The sequence below is a fragment of the Mytilus edulis genome, chromosome 6, assembly GCF_963676685.1.
Source record: "Mytilus edulis chromosome 6, xbMytEdul2.2, whole genome shotgun sequence".
In the NCBI taxonomy this organism is placed as follows: domain Eukaryota; kingdom Metazoa; phylum Mollusca; class Bivalvia; order Mytilida; family Mytilidae; genus Mytilus; species Mytilus edulis.
Window position 1 is genome coordinate 28,147,441 of NC_092349.1, and position 23,233 is coordinate 28,170,673.

At 30.2% G+C, this 23,233-nt stretch overlaps 2 protein-coding genes across 2 annotated transcripts; one reads left to right on the forward strand and one right to left on the reverse strand.

Moving 5' to 3' along the window:
* Positions 1 to 305: 305 nt before the first annotated feature.
* Positions 306 to 13,667, reverse strand: LOC139527471 (uncharacterized). Its single transcript, XM_071322950.1, has 4 exons — positions 13,608 to 13,667; positions 12,146 to 12,432; positions 8,917 to 8,944; positions 306 to 721 (listed from the first exon to the last, which is right to left on the reverse strand). The coding sequence occupies exons 2-4, from the start codon at positions 12,338 to 12,340 to the stop codon at positions 426 to 428; spliced, it is 519 nt and encodes a 172-aa protein (XP_071179051.1). The 5' UTR covers positions 12,341 to 12,432; positions 13,608 to 13,667; the 3' UTR covers positions 306 to 425.
* Positions 13,668 to 15,088: 1,421 nt separating this feature from the next.
* LOC139527470 (uncharacterized) lies at positions 15,089 to 22,557 on the forward strand. The gene is made up of 8 exons (XM_071322949.1): positions 15,089 to 16,788; positions 17,604 to 17,670; positions 18,254 to 18,529; positions 18,739 to 18,852; positions 19,229 to 19,261; positions 19,794 to 19,850; positions 20,790 to 20,819; positions 21,840 to 22,557. The coding sequence occupies exons 3-8, from the start codon at positions 18,292 to 18,294 to the stop codon at positions 22,013 to 22,015; spliced, it is 648 nt and encodes a 215-aa protein (XP_071179050.1). The 5' UTR covers positions 15,089 to 16,788; positions 17,604 to 17,670; positions 18,254 to 18,291; the 3' UTR covers positions 22,016 to 22,557.
* The last annotated feature ends 676 nt before the right edge of the window (positions 22,558 to 23,233 follow it).

Consider the following 23,233-nt stretch of genomic DNA (forward strand, 5'->3'; position numbering starts at 1 on the left):
GTTTTCATTTCTTTTCTACAGGGCTACCCGGGTTATAAATAAGTGATAATTAATCGTTGTAGTTCCTGTCAATATAATACTTCAATGATTACATGTATACAAACACTTTATATATATTTAAAACGGAAACCCTTACTAGGCAGCTGCTATAATAACTGTATTTAAAGAACATCTAAATTATATGCATACAGCTTTATAGACAGCTTTGTAGGCTTTGTTAGATTTGACATTCGCACAACAGAGTATAGTACAAGCATAAACATTTTCCCGAATCGAAAATGATTTTTTTTAAATTCAGTCAATCATATTTTTCCATAGAATTATTTGATAGATTCTACTTTTAATTTGATTGTCTATCGTATCTTGTGAAGTTAAGAGTGATATCTCATAATTACTATTATATGTTTATTAGATATGACCATGATTTACTGTCCAATGTAGAAACCCTTCAAATATTCCAATCCTCCAGTATGTACGCGTTCAAGAGCTAACATTATCCTGTATATTGTAGGTTTTACTCCTCTTGAAGTTTTCCATTTCCTCAGGATGTCTTCTATCTGATTGTACATGTCCCTTGGGTGCCGTGTCAATGTCTCCTCTATCGAACTTATACTAACTCCCAGCTCAATTCCGAGTTGTATGGCGCAGTTTCCAAGGTTTCTGGGCAGATCTTTCAGAACATCATCGTGTGGAACTTCTTGTAGTCGGATTTCAGCAATATCTGTCAAAATATATACATAATATTTGGAAAAAAAAACATTTACGTTGATATATGAGGCATGTCGATGAACAAGTTTGTGCATATTGTTGCGTTTAACTAAATAGCTAAATTGTATACATGAAATAGCTGACTAATCATCTGAACTTTTACATATATAGAAAAAAAATAGTATTCAAAACACAAAAGATAAGACACAACACAATATCTAACCAGACTAACAAAAGAAACATCATAATTAACACTCGGCAAAATAGTCATATTCAGGATTAAGTCACCTTTGGTAATTAGCAGACGACGTAGATGGTAAAATACAATCAAGACGTTATAAAATTAAGAAATAATTCATGAAAGCCATAGATTGTTGGAAATTTACACATGGCCTGGGCCGTGATATTCGAATTTTATCCTGAGCGTTAGGGTGGTTATACTGTGTGTGTGGCTGTTATTTTTTACTCCCAGTTAGATTAAGCTCCAATATCTTTATAAATATGTAACTTGAGTACGTTGTTTCGTGAATAACTGCTAAAAAGAAACTTTTTAATTCTTTAAAATCTCAAACCCAACATTTCCCATTTTTAATTTACATGTTTTTCTCGTAAGCTTTCGTCAAATCCAAAGTTGACATTTTTTAACTAAGGAGCCGCCATGTTGACTTGCTGAAATGAGTAAATATGCGAATAATGCAATATAATAGAAAATAAAACAAAACCTACCTCAAAACTCAGTTTTAATACAATATCATACGAATTCCGATGGTTCACGTAACAGAAAACTTTCAACTTTGGCGGTTTCATTTGAATGACGTCATGTTTTGAAATGACCTACATGTAAATGCGCCAAAAAGATTAATAGACTTTCGCGGAATTTTATTACATTTTTATTTTGTTCATTTCTCCGAGCTCTTGTGCATTACATGTATTAGATAAAATACAAAGGTAACAAAGAAACAGACCGGTAACAACCGTTGCCGGATAGTTTTTCTGCACGAGTAGTCAGATCAAGGTCCTGACTACAAGTGCAGAAAAACTATTCGGCTGTGTTACCGGCCTCTTTCCTTTGTTACTTTTGTTTTTTTATCTGACTTGTACGACGTTTCAAGAAAGTTAAAATACATTTTGCAAGACTAAACATTTGAGATATTTAGATAGCCATAAAGCAGTAAATGTAAGTTATAGTATAAACATTTTTCATTTCCCTTCAACCGATATTTTTAAAAAAAAAAAATCAGGAATCTATTTAGGTAATTATTTGATAAAAAAAAAGAGCCATTTAAAGGAAAAGATGAATGTTGTACACACTTAAGACTTTTAAAAGGCAACTTCATAAAAAAGTAATATATTAAAGAAATATTTTAGTATCATCATTTCTTTACTTTGAGCATTGTCCAAAATACTATTTATATCCATATATTGAAGAAAACGTTTATTGACCGAATATTTTGCTTCATAAAGGGGCCGGTATGTTCTTTTTTTTTAGTACATTAATTAACTATTTACTTTCAACGCCATCACCCAAATGTTTTTGTTTAAAATAGCACTATTTACGGTATTCGGAAATCAGGGAATCATGCAAAACATTAATTTGTCATCTGCTTGACCATGATAATTTTTTTCTGATAAAATTTGTGATCAAAATATCTTTTTTTTAGGAAAAAACCATACCCCCCCTTTGAAGTTAAATGTCTAATCCCTTAGTGTACTGATATGAATAGTATTTTAATGGAAATGTTTGAAAATAGATATTGATGCTAACGTTAATATTTTGTTCAATAAAAAGACAGGAAATAAGTCGGTGAACCAAAAAGTTCAAATCTAATTGAAAGTTAAAAGTGCCCATGAACTCACTGATCATGCACGAGTGATTCTATTCATAAAAAGTGTCCGTGTAACAACTAAAAAGAGTCCGTGTATCATCTAAATAGAGTCCGTGTAACACCCGTTAATGTACTGTTTTTCTATAGCTCGAGGGGGGGGGGCAAAGTCGTACAACTTTTTATTATGCATACGAATAAGAATAAAAGTTATTTTGTCTTTTGTTAATTGCACTTTTTAAAACAATAAAATCGGCAAAGGGTCTGCAAATAGGTTCCAATACATGTAGATTTTCGTGGGAAGTATATTGTAACAGCCATTATTATGTTTATCTCTGAGTCCGCGCTAATTATATTTTATCGAGAATTTTATCACAGTGTTGTTTACAAAGCTAAAGAAGCACGTCCTATTATAATTGTCATTAATAAGTAAAAATACAAATACATCACATATATAAACCCATTCGTTATGGAGTCCATAAACTGTACTGTGTGTCATTTTAAGTACTAGTATGTTCTCCTCATAACTCGTCAGGAGCACACTTCTGTGTACGAAGTCCGTAAATCGTGAACATGCACGAGAAAAACGGATCAACAGAGATCTGTAATCACCATTCAACTGGACAGAGGATGTCATACCGCTCAGAAAGGGTTAATTGATAATTTGGAAGTTGAAATCATCCAGTTTGTCATAGATTTTAGTGTAAAGTCGTTCATCTGTGTCCATATTAAGGAAAAGATCAACGTATGAAGCAGTCTTTCTGGTATTAATAGTATCGTTAATTTCATGTTCACTGGGATATATGAGATGTAAGTAACGATTATATTGAAGGTTCTTAAGTGAACGGTCAATATAAATATATATTCGAAGGTAAGAAAGCATCTAAATTTAAGAAGGCTGCCAATCTAGTTGTGGGTTGATTTTCAGCTCTGCAGTTTTTTGGCAATTTAAAGCTGGTTTTTGAAGGAATTTATCTAATATGCAAATCATATCATGATCATGATGATGTTTGGAATTTGATGAACTTTACAGAAATATGATTTACTTCATATTTTGTTGAAAGATGGATTTACTTTAGTGGAATTATATATTTTGAATTGGAAAATATTTGTAATATATTGATTTTCTGAGTAGTGTTGTCTGTATTACCACCATGCATGGGGACAGTAAAGGAGCAAAAACTCTACAATGTTAGCACCAAAAAAGCCTGGGAGCAATAATTCTTCTAAAGAATCTGTAAAGGAAAAACCATCCAAGCAGAACAAACGATTCCATTCAGATGATGCAAATGACATTGTAGAAGGTATTGATTTGACTGGTATTCAAAATGATTTAAGTGAAATAAAACAATCTCGTCAGGGCACAGTTACAAAGACTGACCTTACTAATGCTATGGTTTATTTGGTACAACAAAAGGACTTAAAAACTTTAGTTAGTAACATTGTTCAAAAATTATTAGATCATTTTGCAGTAAGTTTGAGTGTAAAAAAAAGTGAGGCAACTGGAAAATTTGATGATAAGTTAGATACATTGATGATTGAGAATAAGGATCTGAGGGAAAGAATCAGGGCTAAAGATAGAGTTATTGAATACTTAGTGGAAAAGGTTGGTGACAATACTAACAGATCTATTGATGCATTAAAGTTAGCCAATTATAATGAGCAATACAGTCGAAAACATAATATAAGAATGCTAAACTTTCCTGAAAAAAAGGGGTGAGAATTTGAGAAAAGCATTAATTGAAACTTTAAAAGGTGACTGTAAATATTGAGCCCAGTGATGTACTAGCCATCCACAGAATACCTGGGAAAGATGGTTATCATAAGCCTGTCATTGTTAAGGTAAAGAATACTGAAACTAAAATACGGATTATGTGACAAAAAAGATCCCTGAAAAATGAAGTGAAATTGCATGATGACATATCACAACGCAATCTTGGACTAATGGCAAGACTTGAGAACACTGAAAAATTTGAGAATGTATGGTTTTACAACTGTAATATGTATGACAAAACTGAAACTAGTAGCAGAATAACATTTTATCTCTTTGACAAAGTAGAAGAAAAAATGAAAAAGAAATTAAAAGATGGAAATTAGTTAGTTATCTTTTAAGTCTGTTACACCTGTTAATATTTTTTTTTAAATATACAGCTTTTATAAATATAAATAGATGGATATAAATGTATAAAATAAAAAATGAAGTGTTTCATGTCAATTCCGAATTACGAAATCCTGTATATATAGTAAATAATATACCAGATATATTTTTCTTTAATCTAAATTATACTGTCTCTATAAAGTATAGGGGAAATAACTCTAACATTTATTATGAAATAAATATGTAATCTTATCTCCCCTTACAATATCTACATGTATTCTTTTGCTAGATTTATATATAACTATATAATGCCATACTGTAAATTAGTTTATACATTCAATGATAAATGAAGAAAATGATATGCGACATCTTATGTTTGTATGTGTGTATGTTTGTGTATGTCTAATTTGTTACAATTGTATATTTGTACTTATGAGCTTGCTTATATGTTTTATAAATAATCACTTCAGATATAATCATGAATAATAATGTAACGATACTATGAATGTGAGGGGTCTTTTTTTCAAACTCCAAAAAGAGGGCAGATGTTTTTGATTGGGCTAGGAGTAAAAATACTTCAATAGTGTGTTTTCAGGAAACTCATAGCAATAAAGACATTGAAAAATACTGGGAATATGAATGGGGAAATACGTGCTTTTTCAGTCATAAAGACATTAAAATTGCAGGTGTCTCTGTTATGTTTAAAAAGGGCCTGGATTTTATTGTGCATAATACTATTATTGATGATAATGGTCGTTACATAATTTTAGATATAACCATTTTTTTCACAAAGATTATGGTTTGCATGTCTGTATGGTTATAATACAGACGAACCTTCATTCTTTGACAAAATAATGCAGAATATTTTAACCTTTAAAAACACCAGTGTTTCATTATGTGGTGACTGGAATGTTGTATTAGATACATTTATGGATACATATTATATCAAACATAATAGAAACCCTAACTCCCGTAAAAAAATTGATGAAATCATTGATGTTTTTGAACTTCTTGATCCTTAGCGTACATACTATCCAGAAGATATGAAATATACTTGGCGTCAGTCCTCACCTATAAAACAAAGTCGCCTCGATAATTTCTTAATTTCAGAAGACCTTTTTTTACTTATGAAGAATACCATTATCATTCCGGGTTATAGAACGGACCATTCAGCAATTATTTTCACCTTCTCAGCTTGTTTAGAGAAACGGGGCACAAGTTATTGGAAATTTAACTCTCAGTTACTTAGAGATGCAGATGATATAAAAAGGGTTAAATCATATATTAAGGATACTATTTTGGAATACCATTTGTCAGGTGATATGGAAAATCTTCTTTCTTTTGAGTTGTCATGTAATGATCAAACATTTTTTGAAATATTGAAAATAAAGATTAGATCCTTGTCCATAAATTACAGCATTACTAAATCCAGAGAGGAAAAAATGTCATTCAAACATGAAAAAGATATTTTATATTTTGAAGTATTATGAATCATTCTCCAAATGATGAGGTTCAAAAATCTTTATTTGAAAAAAAAAATGGAACTAGAAAATTGTAGACAAAAGACAGTTGAAGGCTTGCTGCTTGGATCCCGAGCTAACTGGCATGAGAATGGTGAAAAGTGTACAAATTATTTTTTAAAAATTAGAAAAGAAAAATTTTATTAAGAAAACCGTAACAGAAGTTATTGATGATAAAGGTCAGCATATTTCAGAGCAATAACAAATTCTGATGGAACAACAACATTTTTATCAAAATTTGTACTCAAGCAAAAATTAAATTGCAATGATCATTTTTTAATCATAACATTAAGCTTACAAAAGAACAAGAAATATCGTTGAGGGAAACACTTCCATGTTTTGAATCTTTTTATAAAATTTCAGGTTTCAGGTTTGAAAATAAATGCTTCAAAGATAAAAGCACTATGGGTTGGAAGTAAAAAATATTCTGATCTTATTTTATCTTATTTTATGTCCCGACTTAAAACTTCATTGGTCACATTCAAATTTTAAATTTTTGGGGATTGAATTTTCTTTAGATTTAAACTGTATCACAGAAATTAATTTTGCTAAGAAAATTAAAGAGGTCTCTGCAATTCTGAAGAGCTGGCAACATCGAAAACTCACATTATTAGGAAAAATTACAGTAAGTAAATCACTTGCTTTTTCAAAGTTGGTCCATTTATTGACTGCATTACCAAACCTATCACACTCCAGGTTAACAGAGCTCACCTTATTATCTTATGATTTCATATGGAATGGAAAACCAGACAGAATTAAGCGAACAACACTTATTGGTGATATTCTCAAAGTGGACTTAATATGGTACATCTTCATTCATTTAATATCTATTTGAAAATCAGTTGGATAAAAAGACTGCTGGCAAACCCTAGCGGTGGCTGGCAGCAGTTTTTACTGGCAGCAGTTGTTACTGGCAAACCTTATGCAGTATGGGGGGTGAAAGGGTTTTAAATCTTCAGAAAGAAAAGCCGGTTGAGATATCTTAAAGATGTAAAAATTCTTTCTGGAAGGATGTTTTACTATGCTTTTCTGCTGCAAAACCTATTACTGAAAATTCTGTCAGTGACATTTTTTCCTTCGATATTTTGAACTTTTCTTCTTTGGATGATTTTCCCATATGACATTCAATGGGAAAACGGGTGTGTGCAGTCAGTAAGTGACCTTATCAATCGTGAAAATATGAATTTTTTTTATAAATTTGAGCAATTTCAAGAAAAAGTACAAACCAACAATTTTATTAAATATTATGGTTTGATATCAAACATCCCTAACACTATGAAAAAATGCCTTAAAGAGAACTGTCTAAATCAAGATTTAGATAAGTCTAACACTGGTAATACTTTCTAAAAAAAATCAGGTGTAATTTGAAAGCCACATTTGTATATAAAAACTTAGTAGACGAAGTTCTTCAACTACCAACAATCAAATTTTTGAAATTGGAAGAACTGTTAGTTACTGATAGTACAGAATGGTCAGAGTATTTCATGATAACAAAAAAGTCTTGTAGAGATGCTTATTTAAAAACCTTTCAATATAAATGTTTGCATAGAATTATAGCAACTAATACCTTTTTGTACAAAATCAAATTAAAAGATACCAAGTTATGTACTTTTTTGTTAACTTGGAGAAGAAACCATTGAACACCTGTTTTTTGAATGCCCAATAACTTTTCAATTGTGGCAGTCTTTTTCCAATATTGTGAAACTTTTTTTGTAAATTTAAAAATCTCATCAAAGAGAATGTGTTTCTTGGTTGCAAACATGAACGTTTGCTATTGAATCTGCTAATCATAATTACAAAGAATTATATATATAAATGTAAATTAAATGAAACAAAACCAAATATGATTGAGTTTAAGAATAAAATAAAGAAATACCAATTTTTTGAAAATCATATTGCAAAGAAAAATGATAAAAAATCCAAGTTTGTGAAAAATTTTGGTCTCCTTTACATGTAATATTTAACTAAGTGTTGTCTTCATATTATCTATGTTTAGTTCAGAGAAAAGAAATAATTTATAAATTATGAGCAAATTTATTTCTTTAAAAAAAATTGTATTAAAAAGTAAGACATGATACATATTGTAGCGAAAAAGATGAGTAAGTCACAGAGAGAGAGAGGAGAGATAAATAAAATACAATTGTATGTAACTTAAAATATTCTTATTGTTCAACATTAATTAGTCAGACTTCATTTTGTATATTTTCTTCTGTATTTACCCCTTGATAATTATCAGCAGGTGGTAGTGTAATGGGGTGTGTAAAATCCTGACTCTTGAAAAACAAATAAAAGATAAAAAAAAAAAAAAGCATTTCGAAAGATGTTTTTTCTTGTTGTCATTTAGAAGTTTCTGAATGAATTCTGCTTCATACAATTACAAATACTAATCATCCTGTAAGCGTGCACAATAAGTGCCAATTTAAAAACCGACTGTCTGTTGAAAACTCAATCGTCCAAGGCCACAAGTGTATGTTCTGATAGAATCAGTGTGGTTCTTCACAAATTATAATTTCATATCTACGATTCCCAAACTGTGTATGAATTTGGAATTTTATTGTAACACCGCTGGTAACATTTGTCCTAAGTACTTGAAATATTTTCTTTTGATTGATTACTTTGGTATCGACTTTTCATTTATATACATATGATGAAAAAATTTGAAAAAAAAACATATTATAGACATGGTTATTTCGAAATATTATTATTTTCTAAAGTCTTAGGAATTTAAAAATAAAGTTTCTGCAAGATACGGTTAGTTAAATCTTACCTAACAAATGTGTGTCTTCTCTGAAAACCTGAAAGGTAAGTAATAGATACAGTTAGTGTGTTAGTATATATGATTTGTGTATGATACAAGATCAGTTCTGCACACTGAATAACACGATTGAGAACAAATTTTAACTATATGTTTACCTAAGGATATTATGAGAACTTATTCAAACTATATCATGAGTATGTTAACCTACGGAAAATCATGAGAACTTATTCAAACTATATCATGAATATGTTTAACTGAAGAATATCATGAGAACTTATTCAAACTATATAATGAATATGTTTACCTAAGGAATATCATGAGAACTTATTCAAACTATATCATGAATCAATATGTTTACCTAAGGAATATCATGAGAACTTATTCAAACTATATCATCAATCAATATGTTTACCTAAGGAATATCATGATAATTTATTCAAATAATATCATGAATATGTTTACCTGAGGAATATCATGAGAACTTATGCAAATTATATCATGAATATGTGTACCGAAGGAATATCATGAGAACTTATTCAAACTATATCATGAATATGTGTACCGAAGGAATATCATGAGAACTTATTCAAACTATATCATGGATATTGTTACGGCCAGAAATCGCCTTTAAATTGTAGCCAACAAAAGACACAAATCAATAATAAAATTTAACAATATTTATTATACAAAAGTTTACAAATCTGAATATTACGTTCACTACTACGGTCACAATCCAGTATGATGTTGTTTGTAGAATTAAAGTGTCAATCCAAATGCGGTGAATACTAATGTCTATCGATGTCTAAGTCTAAGTCCAAGAGTGAGAGTTTAACTTTAGTATCTGTATATATATATATAATTGTCATGGAAGATTCTAGAACAGTCTATAATGGAACATCCTAGAAAGTTACAACAGAAGTTTCTAGTAAAATGTAGAAGTTTATATACTGCATCTTTTATTAGGATCATTCTGGAAAGTTCCAATCATTCTGTAATTGTTCCAGAGATTTCTAAACTGCACAATTCTAAAATTAGTCTGTAAACAACTAACGGGCCACACAATACAAATAAGGCCAACATAAATAAATACAATAATTACAATATCATAACAATATGTTTACCTAAGGAATATCATGAGAACTTATTCAGACTATATCATGAATATGTTTACCTAAGGAATATCATGAGAATTTATTCAAATTATATCATGAATATATTTACCTGAGGAATATCATGAGAACTTATGCAAACTATATCATGAATATGTGTACCTGAGGAATATCATGAGAACTTATTCAAACTATATCATAAGTATGTTTACCCAAGGAATATCACGAGAACTTATTCAAACTATACCATGCGTATGTTTACTTGATGAATATAGTGAGATCTAATTGAAACTATATGTATACCTGTGGAATATCGTGTGAATCAAAGGCATATTTCCATAGATTTACTACAGTTTGATATAAATACTAAATAAGGTCTTTGTTATCTGAATTCTGTGATGAGTTTATTAGACAAAAATGTTATAACCGATAATAGCTTCACCAAAATTTGTATTGAGTGAACCATCTTTGTTTCACATGACAAAAAAAAAACTTTTTCATTTAACAGGTAAAAATATTGGAAAAGAAAATAACAAACATACAAAACTCCAAAGAAAATTCTAAATGAGAAAATCCTTATCAAAATGTCAAATAGCAAAAACCAAAGCTCAAACACATTATACAAATCGAAAATAATTGTTATATTCCGGACTTGGTACAGGCATTTCTTTATGTAGAAAATGGTGTAATAAACCTGATTGTATAGCTAGCTTAACCTCTTACCTTTATGACAGTAGCATATACTTTAAATATAATGACAATGTGTTAGCAAAACAAACAAATAACTGAGGTAAAATTATCAAAATAAGGGGTTCTTCTGTCAACATTGTATTATACTCTTAATCAATATAAATACAAACAAAAACGTCTACAAAAGTACGACATACAATGGAACAACAAGTTTTTGTTTCATTGAAATGTGCTATTTTTGAAAATCTGTAACCTTTATAAAAGAAAGACGAAAGATAGCAAAGGGAAATTGAAACTCATAATTTGAAATAAACGTTCAACGCCATGGCCAACAAGCAAAACAAATCTTGAGACTTTCAACTGTATACAAACTACAATGTAGAAGAATACAGATTGAGCAACAACAAACCCCACCAAAAACTGGCGATGGTGTTGTGTACTCTTGAAGGGTAAGCATATCACGCTCCACATGTGGCACTCAAATGAAAGTATACCTCAGTCTTGCAAAACTCTTATTCCTTCCCCGAATTTTTTTTTTTTAAATACATCAATGTAAGCACTTCGTCTTTTGACTTACGTTTAGATTTTAAACTTTTCTGGCTTAATCATCACCGAAGAGACTTTAATAATGTTATTGTGCATATATGTCAGTATTTTTTACCGTCAATGTTACACGTCTAATTTTGTTTGCTTAAGGGCAAAGTCAATAGCTCCTTGGTAATTTACATTTTTTTTTAAATAAACCGGAGAAGAGGGTTGAGGGTTTTTTGCAATTACAAGACTCGTGTCTTTAATATATTGGTTTCTCTTGGTTTCCTGTGAACTTTCTACCATTTCATGGTCTCAATGTAAAGTTAAATTACAAAAAAACTGAGCTCCGAGTAAAAATCTAAACGGAAAATTAACTAATCAAATGGCAAAATCAAAAGCTCAAACAGGATGGACACGTTTTGTTTAAATAAATGCATGTACTATATTTGAGTCCATTGACAATCGAGTTTTAAAAGATCGAAACGATCGACGTGATACACAAATTAAAGCTAAGTTACATTATAAATCTGTCGGTAACATAAAAACAAAACCAAAATTTAATTATAATCAATTCAAGTACAAGCATTCACTTAGTTAATGATGATCAATAATTGTAACATGTCATACATTTGAAAAAGACATACGCCTTTTAAAAACTGATATTGACTCGTGGATTGAAACAAAAGTTTTGTCCCATTCTCGCAATTGTCCACCTGAAAGAGTTGTGCATAGACATTTGGAAAATCATCGGAGCCAATCAAGCAAGGCATGTTCTATATAGATCTGAAACGATTCAACTTCTAACAGAAAAATTGGGATTAAAAAACATGGTATAAAAACTAAAACACAATATGATTAACATAGTTGTACTTCTTGAGAAAAAAAAAAAAAACAAAAGCTGTCCAAACCTGGCAAAGCAAATGTCTTTCGTCCCCCACTGCCTTTAGAGCATCCACCAAGTCGTTGAATGACTTTGTGGGTTTACCCCGTATGGTTTTTGTTCTCCAGAAATTTAATGCCATGATTTTGATAACAATAGGCATCCTTGTGTAGCTGTAATCAATATCATTCCAATCATTCAGTTGTAACCCGAGATGAATCATCAACTCTCTACAACTATTGATATCTAGCTGATTGGCAAGTCTTGAGAGATGTTGCTCGCTTGGTGACAGTGTCAGGGCAGTTTTTCCAAGACCTGAATAATTCGAAAAGGTGAAACAAAATAAAAAAGAAGATGAAAATTAAGATTTTTTTCAAATATAAAAAAAAAATACAACAATTAAAAACAAACACGTTTCGTAAAGCTAAGAATGTTTGTGAAACGATTTGCGATAAGACTTGTTATGTTTTCCCTTTATGTGGTAAAATTTTACCATTAATAAATGAGAGATGTGATATTCTCAATGTACATACATGAACCAGTATTTAATTTACTGTGGATTTTACAGAGCAAAACAGATCGAAAACTTCTTGAAAACTACCATAATGTAAGCGTGTTATACAACATCTATATACGATTACCAATTTGTCTTGCAATCAAATTACAGCTAGATGTCTCTCAATGTTGTAATGTTTTTATCAAAGGCTATTTCTTTTTAAAAAAGTGTTTTTCAGATTTTCGACGAGACAATTTTTTATATGCATGATTATTTCTGCAAATGTATTTTACATTATGTGTGGTTTGTTTATCTATGGACACCGGAAATTAATTTGAAACTGCAGTGTTTAACTTATATCAATGTGTGTTGATATGATATGTAATGAAAAAACTATTTGATTTCCAAAATAAATGTTCAACAACAACAATATAACTCATCTATATATCATGTACAACATTTGCATAAAATTGAATTACCGTCATATCGATAATCTTGATTTGCAGTTTGAAAAAAAAATTGTGTCCACTCTTTTCCGGATATTAATTGAGTTGGACCTCTTGTTGTCCGACTTCCAATTTATTAACCGATATATTGGTTCAATTGGTCATGTATGTATCAATCAGAGCATCCTTGCGATACGAACAAAAAGATGGTTGCTATTACTGCAGCATGAATTCCTGATATATCCGGAAAATTACTCTCCGGTTTGTTAACTGTTTCTTGTTGGTATTTTGAGTAGCTGTGTTTTTACCTGGATTTAATTTTAACTTTTTGGGGTTCGAGCGTTACTGATGTCTTTTGTAGACGAAACGCGCGTCTGGCTTATATACTAAATTTAGTCCTGGTATCTATGATGAGTTTATTTTACTTCATTCACACTAAGAAGATTATGATAATTTGCCATATAAATTCATCATAGCAATGTTCATTAATTATACACATCAAATTGATTCTAATTTTGTATCATTTGTGATGATCCATATCAATTTACCTTGACAATGGGATGGACATTCTTCTTGTTTCTGAAAAACGTTTATTAAATAATGAAATATTTGAAAGTATAATGATTTCTTATGATTTATATTACAATATAACACTATACATCACGACTTCAGACAACGTTACAATTTGCAATTGCTTTGGTTTATTATTTTTCTTGCTTTTTCTCGATTATTATTTAAGATAAGTAAACAAAGTTATATAAATTGTTAGTTAAAACATTTACTTAATTTTAAGTGTACTCTAAAGAAACGTTATATATGTATGCAATATGGGCGTATATTTTGCTATATTCTATATGCTATATGCATCATTAGAGATTTAGTAAAGCGCTCTCGACATAGATAATTTTGAAAAAATGAAGCCAAATACGTCCAAAAAATAGATATAAGACAGTTAATGCCCTGAAATAAAAATGATTCATGCTATAGAAAACAATATATGTTGGTTTAAATGGCTACTTGATATTGGATACCTTATCAAAAACCCACAACAATGGTCTTCTGGAGGAGTGTTTGTTTCCACACTCACACACCCGGTAAGCGGTTTGTTTCACCTTTGAAATGGATACCACACATGGAGATCTGGCTATCGTTTCACAAAGAATCGTACGATCTACGTTTACGATTAAACGTACGCTAAGCGTAAGATTTTAGCTACGAGTGTTTCACAAAGGTGATCGTAAACGTAAACGTAGACTTACGTTTACGTTTGTCTTAAGATTAGCTCTCTAGTGAAGGAGAGGAAAATTGTGCGTTGACGATTGTAACATCCGGGTAAATCGCCCTCTGCTTCTCCGGAAAATATTATAGAAAAAGATGGCTAGAAAACCGAACTGGTCTTCCACGGAAATAAATAAACTGGTGGAGGAGGTTACTCCTAACATTGAAGTAATCAAATCAAAATTTACTACCTCAGTCACCAATGAAAGAAAAACAAATGTGTGGCAGTCAATAACTGACAAGTAAGTATATTTTTTTTTACAGCAACTGTATTTCATTATTTGCTACGAATAGTTGATTTTGCATATAAATATATCTTTGTACCTCTGTATCCGATAGACAATTATAAGATAAGATAAGATAAATTTTATTATCCAATTTTGGGCACCGAGAGGCATAAAGATTATAACAAAAAAAAATTATATAACCCCTCCCCCCCCAAAAAAAAACACAATAATAAATCGCGTTTTTCGGTAATAAAATTTAAAATGGAAATGAGGAATGTGTCTAGGAAGATTGTTCATAGTGTTGAAATGGAATATGAAATAAAAGTATGATTTTTTGTTCTAAACTACTTTTTTTATTTTATTACGGAATCCATGGCCGAAACGTCGTTTTTCCCGTCTGCATAGTGAGAAAATCCCGCACCCGAAAACGGACTTCAGCCTCTCCCTAAACAAAAAATAACCCACTCTTACTGTGATTAATCCAATTTTTAAATATGAATATATAGACCTTGGTAGTGCTCCATAAACAGGAGAAATATTTACGGAAGAAAAAAGGATACCTGCTTTAGGTCCCTCTCCTCTATAATTTTTCGGACTTCCTGCATGCCATGCTATGCAGGCTAATATTCTGATAATTTGAATGAGTGACACAGCAGCAGATTTACATTGAACCAAGATCTAAAGAACAAGGGGACAATCGGAATTCATAAGACAAATAAACACTCACAATTTTTTGGCATTTTCAGAGCCACAGAAAAAAAATAAAATTCAAACAACATTTCATTTATTCATTGTCGATCATGACCATGATGACTTGTTTTGTTGTTTTGTTGTTTTCGGAGTATTTCATAAATACTCAAATAGTGTGCACCCCCTCATTTTATAAGGCTTCAAAGTTAAACAATAAAATAACCTTCCAAGACATCATTATTTTGACAAGTCTAGTGCCATATTTAAAAAAAAACTGTAAATAAGTAACCTTCCATAAGTAGGGGGGATAGGACCTTTATTAGGACTACGAGATAGGGTGTTTATAAGCTCAGGTTTTTCAGGATCCAGGAATTCTTTTTTCGGATTGTCTTGATTTAAATTTATTTAAATTCATAAAATTTAGGAACTAGGGATTTATTTTGGGATCAGGACCCTCCTACCGACCCCCCCCCCTTTTCCATTAATCATAGGAAAGGTGTTCACGAAAGAAAAGAAAATAGCCTTGCCAGACGTCATGATTATTTAGACTAACTTACTTTATGATATGATTGGGTCGCATGATGGTGCTTAAAAACAAAACAAAAGTCGATCTGCAAATGGCAGTAAATTCCATTTGGGGCAGTTGAAAACTATACTATGAAAACTAGGAAGGCGTCCCAGAAAATAATAGCCCTGCAAGATGTCATAACTATTTTGACTATTTGTACATAACCTCAAATATAAGGGCCCAAATAAAAGGGTCAACAGTTCCTACTTGAAATAAAGTTATCTTTAAATTACCATGCCAGAGAAATGCATGTGAATGTTTATTATCTTCTTCAAATATTTCACCTAGAATACAAAAAGTAAATTCTTTTACAATTTGAATGTAACACAACTAGTCGCTCTTTTTTAAAATAGAAATGAGGTAATGTATGATTGCCAAAGATACAATTATCAAAATGAAAATTGATGTAAGCAATTGTAGGCAAGAGTACTGCCTTTAACATTGAGAAAAATCCAAACCATATTATGGGGGCTATTAAATATCCTGTTTTGAAAATTTGTAAACAAATCAATTAAGTTAAAGGAGAGAATTATTGTTCTTATAAATGTATTTATAACAAAACAAGTTAAAATGTACAAAAAAACAAAGATGACAAACATGACTTTAGGTAGTCTCTTAATTTGGACAGGCACATGTGGCAGGCTTATGTTTGTTATTTGTTATCATGGTCATGATGGTTATTAACCAAAAATTATGCATTGATTTTTTTTAAAATATTTTTTTAATGCAAAAAGTCAATATATTATTTGGATGTTCAGATAATTAATATATATATTTTTACATTGTATTTTTATTTTAGAATAAATTCAGTCAGCAGTTCTGGTAGGTCTTTTAATGAGGTAAAAAAAAAAATGGCAAGACCTGCAAAGCAGTGTGAAGAAGAAGGAGGTGGCCAGAGTAAGCTATCAGAATCAAACTGGTGGAGGCCCCAAATCATCTGATGAGTTGAAACCATGGGAGTTACAGGTAACACAACTTTCATTATAGGATTAAACACAGTTTTTCTAGTGCAGTATATATATTTATTAACCAACTAAGTGCATTATTGCCAAAAGTGACTGTTTATTAAAAATTACATATTTTCTGTAATGGCCCTGTTTTTTCTGTAATGGCCCTGTTTTTCTGTAATGGCCCTGTATTAATGCCCAGTTTGTCTGTATTAAGCCCTGTTTGGGTTTTTGGATAAAGTTAATAAAACTAAGTTGTAAAGAGTATAATACCTTTTTTTATTTTATTTAATTTAGTAACCAGCAACCAACATTAAAGAACCATATAAGAGGATCACTGTTCATCCGGTTTTTTAACACATATCTCTTTCAACTTAATATCTTGGATATTTGGTATATTTAAAGCTTTACAATGGTGAAGTACAAATTATTTTGTTCAAACTAAACTGTCATTAAAAGAGTAAGACGGTACATCAAGTTAGCAGCAACACATACACTTTTGTTCAGTTGGTTAATAAATGTATTAAGAAATGGGTGTTTTTATAATGGCCCTGTTATATGTCCTCGGTCAGTAATAATGGCCTCGGATGTCTGTAATAGCCCTCGGCTTTGCCTCGGGCCATTACAGACTTCCTCGACCATTATTACAGACCTTGGACATATAACAGGGCCATTATAAAAACACCCATTCATTAATACCATAATAATGTTATAATGCAGTCTTCTCTTAATTAAGAGACCACTTACGGGAGAGCAAAAAAATAGTTTCTTGAGCATGATTGACTGTACATGGTAACATTCATTGACTTTAACAGTTTAATTAATATTTAACAGGTGGCAGATACGCTTCCAAGAGCAAGTGTCCATGGCATTGACGGTGGCATAGATACAGAAATAAATGGTTTGTAACATATTTCTCATTTATTTTATCATTTACCTTTTTCACTAGCAGAATATATAAGAAATAGTAGCCACAGGAATTAATACAATAGATGGGTTTAAAGTATGAGAGGGGATGATACCCACATGAGGGCTTAGATGCATCATGGTATAAAAAAGAAAATGTGGTATGATTGCCAATGAGACAACTGTCCACAAGAGACCAAAATGACACAGACATTAACAACTATAGGTCACCGTACGGCCTTCAACAATGAGCAAAGCCCATACCGCAAAGTCAGCTATAAAAGGACCCGATATGACAATGTAAAACAATTCAAACAAGAAAACTAACGGCTTTATTTATATAAAAAAATGGTACATGTAGTTGAGTTATAATTATGCTAAATTTGTTAATTTTTTTATAACTAAGAAATTAGGTGTTCTTAAACAATAATACCTACTTTCATTTTAAAGTCATTTAAAGGCAGAATAGTGCAATTAAAATTTAAAAGCTAAGTGGCATTAATCTCTTAGTCTATCTGCATACATTCTCATGGTTAATTTCTTGTTAGAGAATTGAATGTAAAAAATATTTACTTCAGGTAAAAATGTAAAAGCCATTGTTGCTAAAGCAAAAGAAATGAAGGATGAAATAAAACAATTTCTCCAGAAATACAAGCCTCATAAAAAATTATCAAAAATAGGAGACAGCATATTAAATGAATATTTTGACACCACCAAAGGAATCACAGAAGACGAAAGAGATGAACTAACATCTTATCTTTGTACTTTTGAAGAAATTAATTTATCAGTCTTGGATATTCCATCAATGGTGCATGACACGATTTCCTTCATTATGCATCACTCAGATAAAAAAGGTACAGCTCTAACAATGTAAACTCTGGTTCAATTTAAAATCAATTTAACTTGAGTTATTAGAAAAATCTATATGACAAACCATCATTTTAAGCTCTCCGCCACAATATTGTTTTTATTTGTTTAGGGCTAATTCATACCTTTCTTTCCTTGTGTTGTTGGAATGCAATCTTATATCAGTATATAATATTAAATTTTTTGTGTTTTAAAGATTCAGAATGTGTTCAAACAAATGAATCCACTGGCACTGTACGGAACTACATCAGTTTTGGGAGCCCAACAGTTGACAGAGAGGAAAGCCCGACACCAGTAGATACAAGCTCAGGTAAATGAAGAAGCTCAACAGTGGAAAAGATATATAACAAATTTAAAAGTACACTATTATTATGTGTATCTGTAATACATGTTATACCAAAATTCATCAGTTATGGCGGAATTAAACTGGTTGATTTGAAAATTTAAAAATAATGGGAATAAAACAAGAACAACTTCAGAGGTTAATAAGAAGGTTTTAATTATAACAATTTTGCATACAATTTGTAATGTACATATAATTCTCAATTCACAAAAACTAAATAGAAACACCCCTAAACTAATAGTAAATAGCTGAAGTTATTAGGTTTTGTAAGCAGTACAAAAGTTTCAAAATACTTTCCTTTGAATTTCAATGAAATCTTTTACACATATTTTCTTTATTTTAGATGGATCAACTAAAAGACCGAGAAGTACAGAAGGTATATTTCTTTCATATGTAGATATATATGTAGTTTTAAAGAAAATAGCTATATTTTTAACAAGGAACACTGGATTTGGTGACTAATTGAATTGATATATCAATCCATATCAGATCTTGGAAAATGTACTCTCCATTTAACTACAAAACTTTATAAAAAGTCAATTTGGAGGTATATGTTTGACAGCAAACCAACAACAAAAGTAACTTCAATTTACCATAAATGGAGTTTTAAATTGAATATTCAAAGGATATGGAAAATAATAAGGAAAGGAAATACCTTTAATAATTTGCAACAAATTGACATTAGTTTGTCTAGGTTTCAATTCATATTTGGCAAATATTTATTTTCTTCTGAATACCTTATATAATATTACTTAGCAATACTCAAACAGTAGATATACATTTTATATATATCTTCTAAATTATTCTTTCGAAAACTAAACCGGTACAGTAGAATTACCATAAAATATTAATATATTTCAGAAACTCATATTACCTTATTTTTCAATATTTTATTTAAATTTTTTTAGGTAGCATTCAGTCCGGTGCATTAGACATTGGGTATGATGGACCAAGCCAAAATGGAGGTAAAGTTCTATTATTTCTGCAATGTTATTATGAAAGAAAAGAGAAAAGATAAAAACAAAAATTTATGTATTCCTTAGCAAGACTCATTCCTTGTAATGTATTTTCAAAATATACATCAGCAATTGCTCTGCAGATATTTATTTAACAAATTAACTTCTTCTGTGTGTAAAATTTACCCTAGAGTTTAACATCCATTTGTTTTGCAAATTTAATTTGAAATATTCTTATCCTATCTATTCCTACAGACTTGGATTAATGTTTTATTCTGTTAATCTTAAACTTCATTGTATTTTAATTATATCAATGATATCTCAACACATTACATCTTGTGAAGTACAAACACTTTAAATTGGTAATATGTTGAAGAACATTTTACTCTATAATTTGAGACACAGCCTATGGATGATATCTTATAGAATAGATTTTTTTAATTTAAACTTTAAAGTGCATCCTTAAACATTGTTAACAATATACATAATATAACACAAATTCATTTCACTAAATCAGCAATAGTATAATATATCTGCCAGTCCTAATAGGATTATTAAACAGTCAGGGGACTTACTCAAATGAGTGATTTTCTAAATCACTGATTCAAGTAACATTATTCAATAAGGTTTGGAGTAAGAGTTGTCTCTCTTTAATAATCACCTATTTAAGTAGTACAAATTAATCACTAGAAGAAGTGATTTAATTTTATTTTAGATTTAAATATAAAATACTAATGATCCAGAACTAATTATGTTTCTAAAATTATCAGAACCAACATCTGAGTTGATAGGATGACCAGGTCATTTCAGGTAATGACCTTGTACTGAATCTAGGATAATGACATAAAAACGATTATCCCAGTAACCGGTTAGGCAAAAGTGTACGATTTGACAACACTAATACCAATAATACCCCAAACATTTTATTACTCATATTTTATATTGCAGATGGAGTTAAAAGACCAAACAGTAAAAGAGGTACAATAATATAAAATGTATTTTAATTTGATGAAACCAGCAAGTGGGCAATGAGTTATAACATCTAAACCACAAGGAAACATAAAAAATAGATTGACATATAAATAATAAATTAATTTATTAAACTGTCACATATTGATTAACAGCTGAACAATATACAGTAAAACATATACAATATTTAAAATAATTAACACCAAGCGAAACAAATTGGCTTATGAGACACATATAACGCATATCATAGTGCTCAATTTCATACAGAACAAGCAAAAAAAAGAAGACAATCATTCTAACAATAAACACTACAATGGTACCGTAAAATTATGTTAAACCTCTATTTCTGATATAATGATAGCTTAGACCATCTTCTTTACACTTAAAATATATACCATGATTAATTCTTATTATAAATGCATTACATTTGGGATTAATTTAAAAAAAGAAGATGTTGTATGATTGTAAATGAGACAACTCTCCACAAGAGACCAAAATGACACACAAATTAACAATTATAGGTAACGGTATGGCCTTCAACATTGAGCAAAACCCATTCTGAAAATTCAGCTATAAAAGGCCCCAAAATGACAATTTTAAACAATTCAAACGAGAAAACTAACGGCCTTATTTATATAAAAAAATGAACGAAAAACAAATATGTAACACATAAACAAACGACAACCACTGAATTACAGGCTCCTTCCTTGGGATAGGCACATACATACATACATAAATTCATAGTTACATTTTTTACATTAAAAGAATGACTATTGGTATGAAAACTCTTTTGCTCACATTTCAATATTTATATTCCAAAAAAAATACCATTTAAATTATATCCTATATCAATGTATATTTTTTTTAATTTACACTTAAGTAAATTCATTTGTGATATAAGATGACTTTGATAAAGACAATAAATTGATGCATTTATTTCTTCTTAATCGAATATAAATAACCACACACTATTTTGCAAACTATTTACTGATAATATATTCTAAAAACATTATATTTTTTCCCTTATAGACAGTAAGCAACCTATGAAGAAAATGAAGACAGCTGAAGATGTTCACCAAATACAGTATGCTGTCCTTGAGAAGCAATTGGAAAAACATACCCTTCAAATCAAACTGTTGGAAAAATTAATTTTAGAATATGAAAATGATGACACTTTGGCAATTTTATCAGTTTTTGAACAATAAGATTATAACATGCAATTTTCAGACATAAATAAGTTGTTTTATTGCATAGCAATATAATATTTCCCACAGAAAGTAACCAAAAGTTAGCGTGCAATAAATTCTATTATTGCACTAGTGCAATACATCTTCAAAATTCATGACGTCATCAACGACAAATCTTAGTTTAAACCAAATTTTTCTTTCAAATATTATATTGCTATACAATAAAAGGGTTATTGCATTAATATTGGGGAATATTGTCCTTCGTAGAACATATATTGCACTCGCAAGCTCATGCAATATAAAATTCTACTCAGGACAATATTCCCCAATATTCATGCAATAACCCTATATTATTATTTTTGACTTGCAGAGGTAAAAAAACAAATTATTATACAGAACATTTTTACTTAATATAAGATTATTCTCTTTATTTGTGTGGTCATAGTGTTGGAGTCAGTATTGGCAACTTTTTAAAATCAGGTCAAATATTTCTTGAATAACATTATTTATTGAAGTCATAATTTGTTTTTAAATTAAAGGGAGACAAATCTTGAAACATACATGAAATTTAGACCTCTGTGAGTATAATATAAGTTATCTACATTCATATCCGTAGATATGGATATTTTAACACCCTGAAGTATCCAATTACACGCTGAAGCGCAGCCGAAGGGTGTACAGGGTACTGAAGGGTTTTAAAATATCCATATGTAAGGATATGAAGGTATTTAACAAATTTATCCCCGGTCTTAGTCTAAATCTGGTGATTTTTAGAGAAATTCGACCACAACGTTTAACATGAAAGTAATGTTTTTTTTAAATATCTTTTATTGAAATTTGGGATTTCGACATATTTTTAACGTGGTGTAGGGTACTACTACTACCTATGCATTGCTAGGTCAGCAGTCCCATTCATTGCCAATTTGACAGAATAGTGATGCATTTACTAAAATGAGTGCATATAATCGACATAATAAGATAAAATCCTTATTGGATTAAGTGTCTAATTATACAGACATCATGGATAATCAACAGAATTTGATATTTCAGGGGCTATGGGTTTTGTAACAACGTGCGTTAACCAATCAAAATCCTAGATATATACTAAGTCGGGGATAAGCAGATTTAGACTTATTTATGTCTGAGCTCTGAATAGTTTATAGGACAGCAAGTTTATACTTATCAAAATGAATGCTTACAATTTTGTTTTTCTTTATTAAAAGTTTTTTTTTTAAC

What these genes read in the sequence shown, in the direction of transcription:
- LOC139527471 (XM_071322950.1), bottom strand. Translation starts at nt 12,340, where the DNA reads ATGATTCATCTCGGGTTACAACTGAATGATTGGAATGATATTGATTAC. An exon ending in AAAGACATTTGCTTTGCCAG is followed by an intron (nt 8,945 to 12,145) that starts GTTTGGACAGCT and finishes CTTACCTTTCAG; the next exon opens with GTTTTCAGAGAAGACACACA. An exon ending in AGAAGACACACATTTGTTAG is followed by an intron (nt 722 to 8,916) that starts GTAAGATTTAAC and finishes ATATTTTGACAG; the next exon opens with ATATTGCTGAAATCCGACTA.
- LOC139527470 (XM_071322949.1), top strand. Translation starts at nt 18,292, where the DNA reads ATGAAGGATGAAATAAAACAATTTCTCCAGAAATACAAGCCTCATAAA. An exon ending in ACCAGTAGATACAAGCTCAG is followed by an intron (nt 18,853 to 19,228) that starts GTAAATGAAGAA and finishes TCTTTATTTTAG; the next exon opens with ATGGATCAACTAAAAGACCG. An exon ending in AAGACCGAGAAGTACAGAAG is followed by an intron (nt 19,262 to 19,793) that starts GTATATTTCTTT and finishes AAATTTTTTTAG; the next exon opens with GTAGCATTCAGTCCGGTGCA.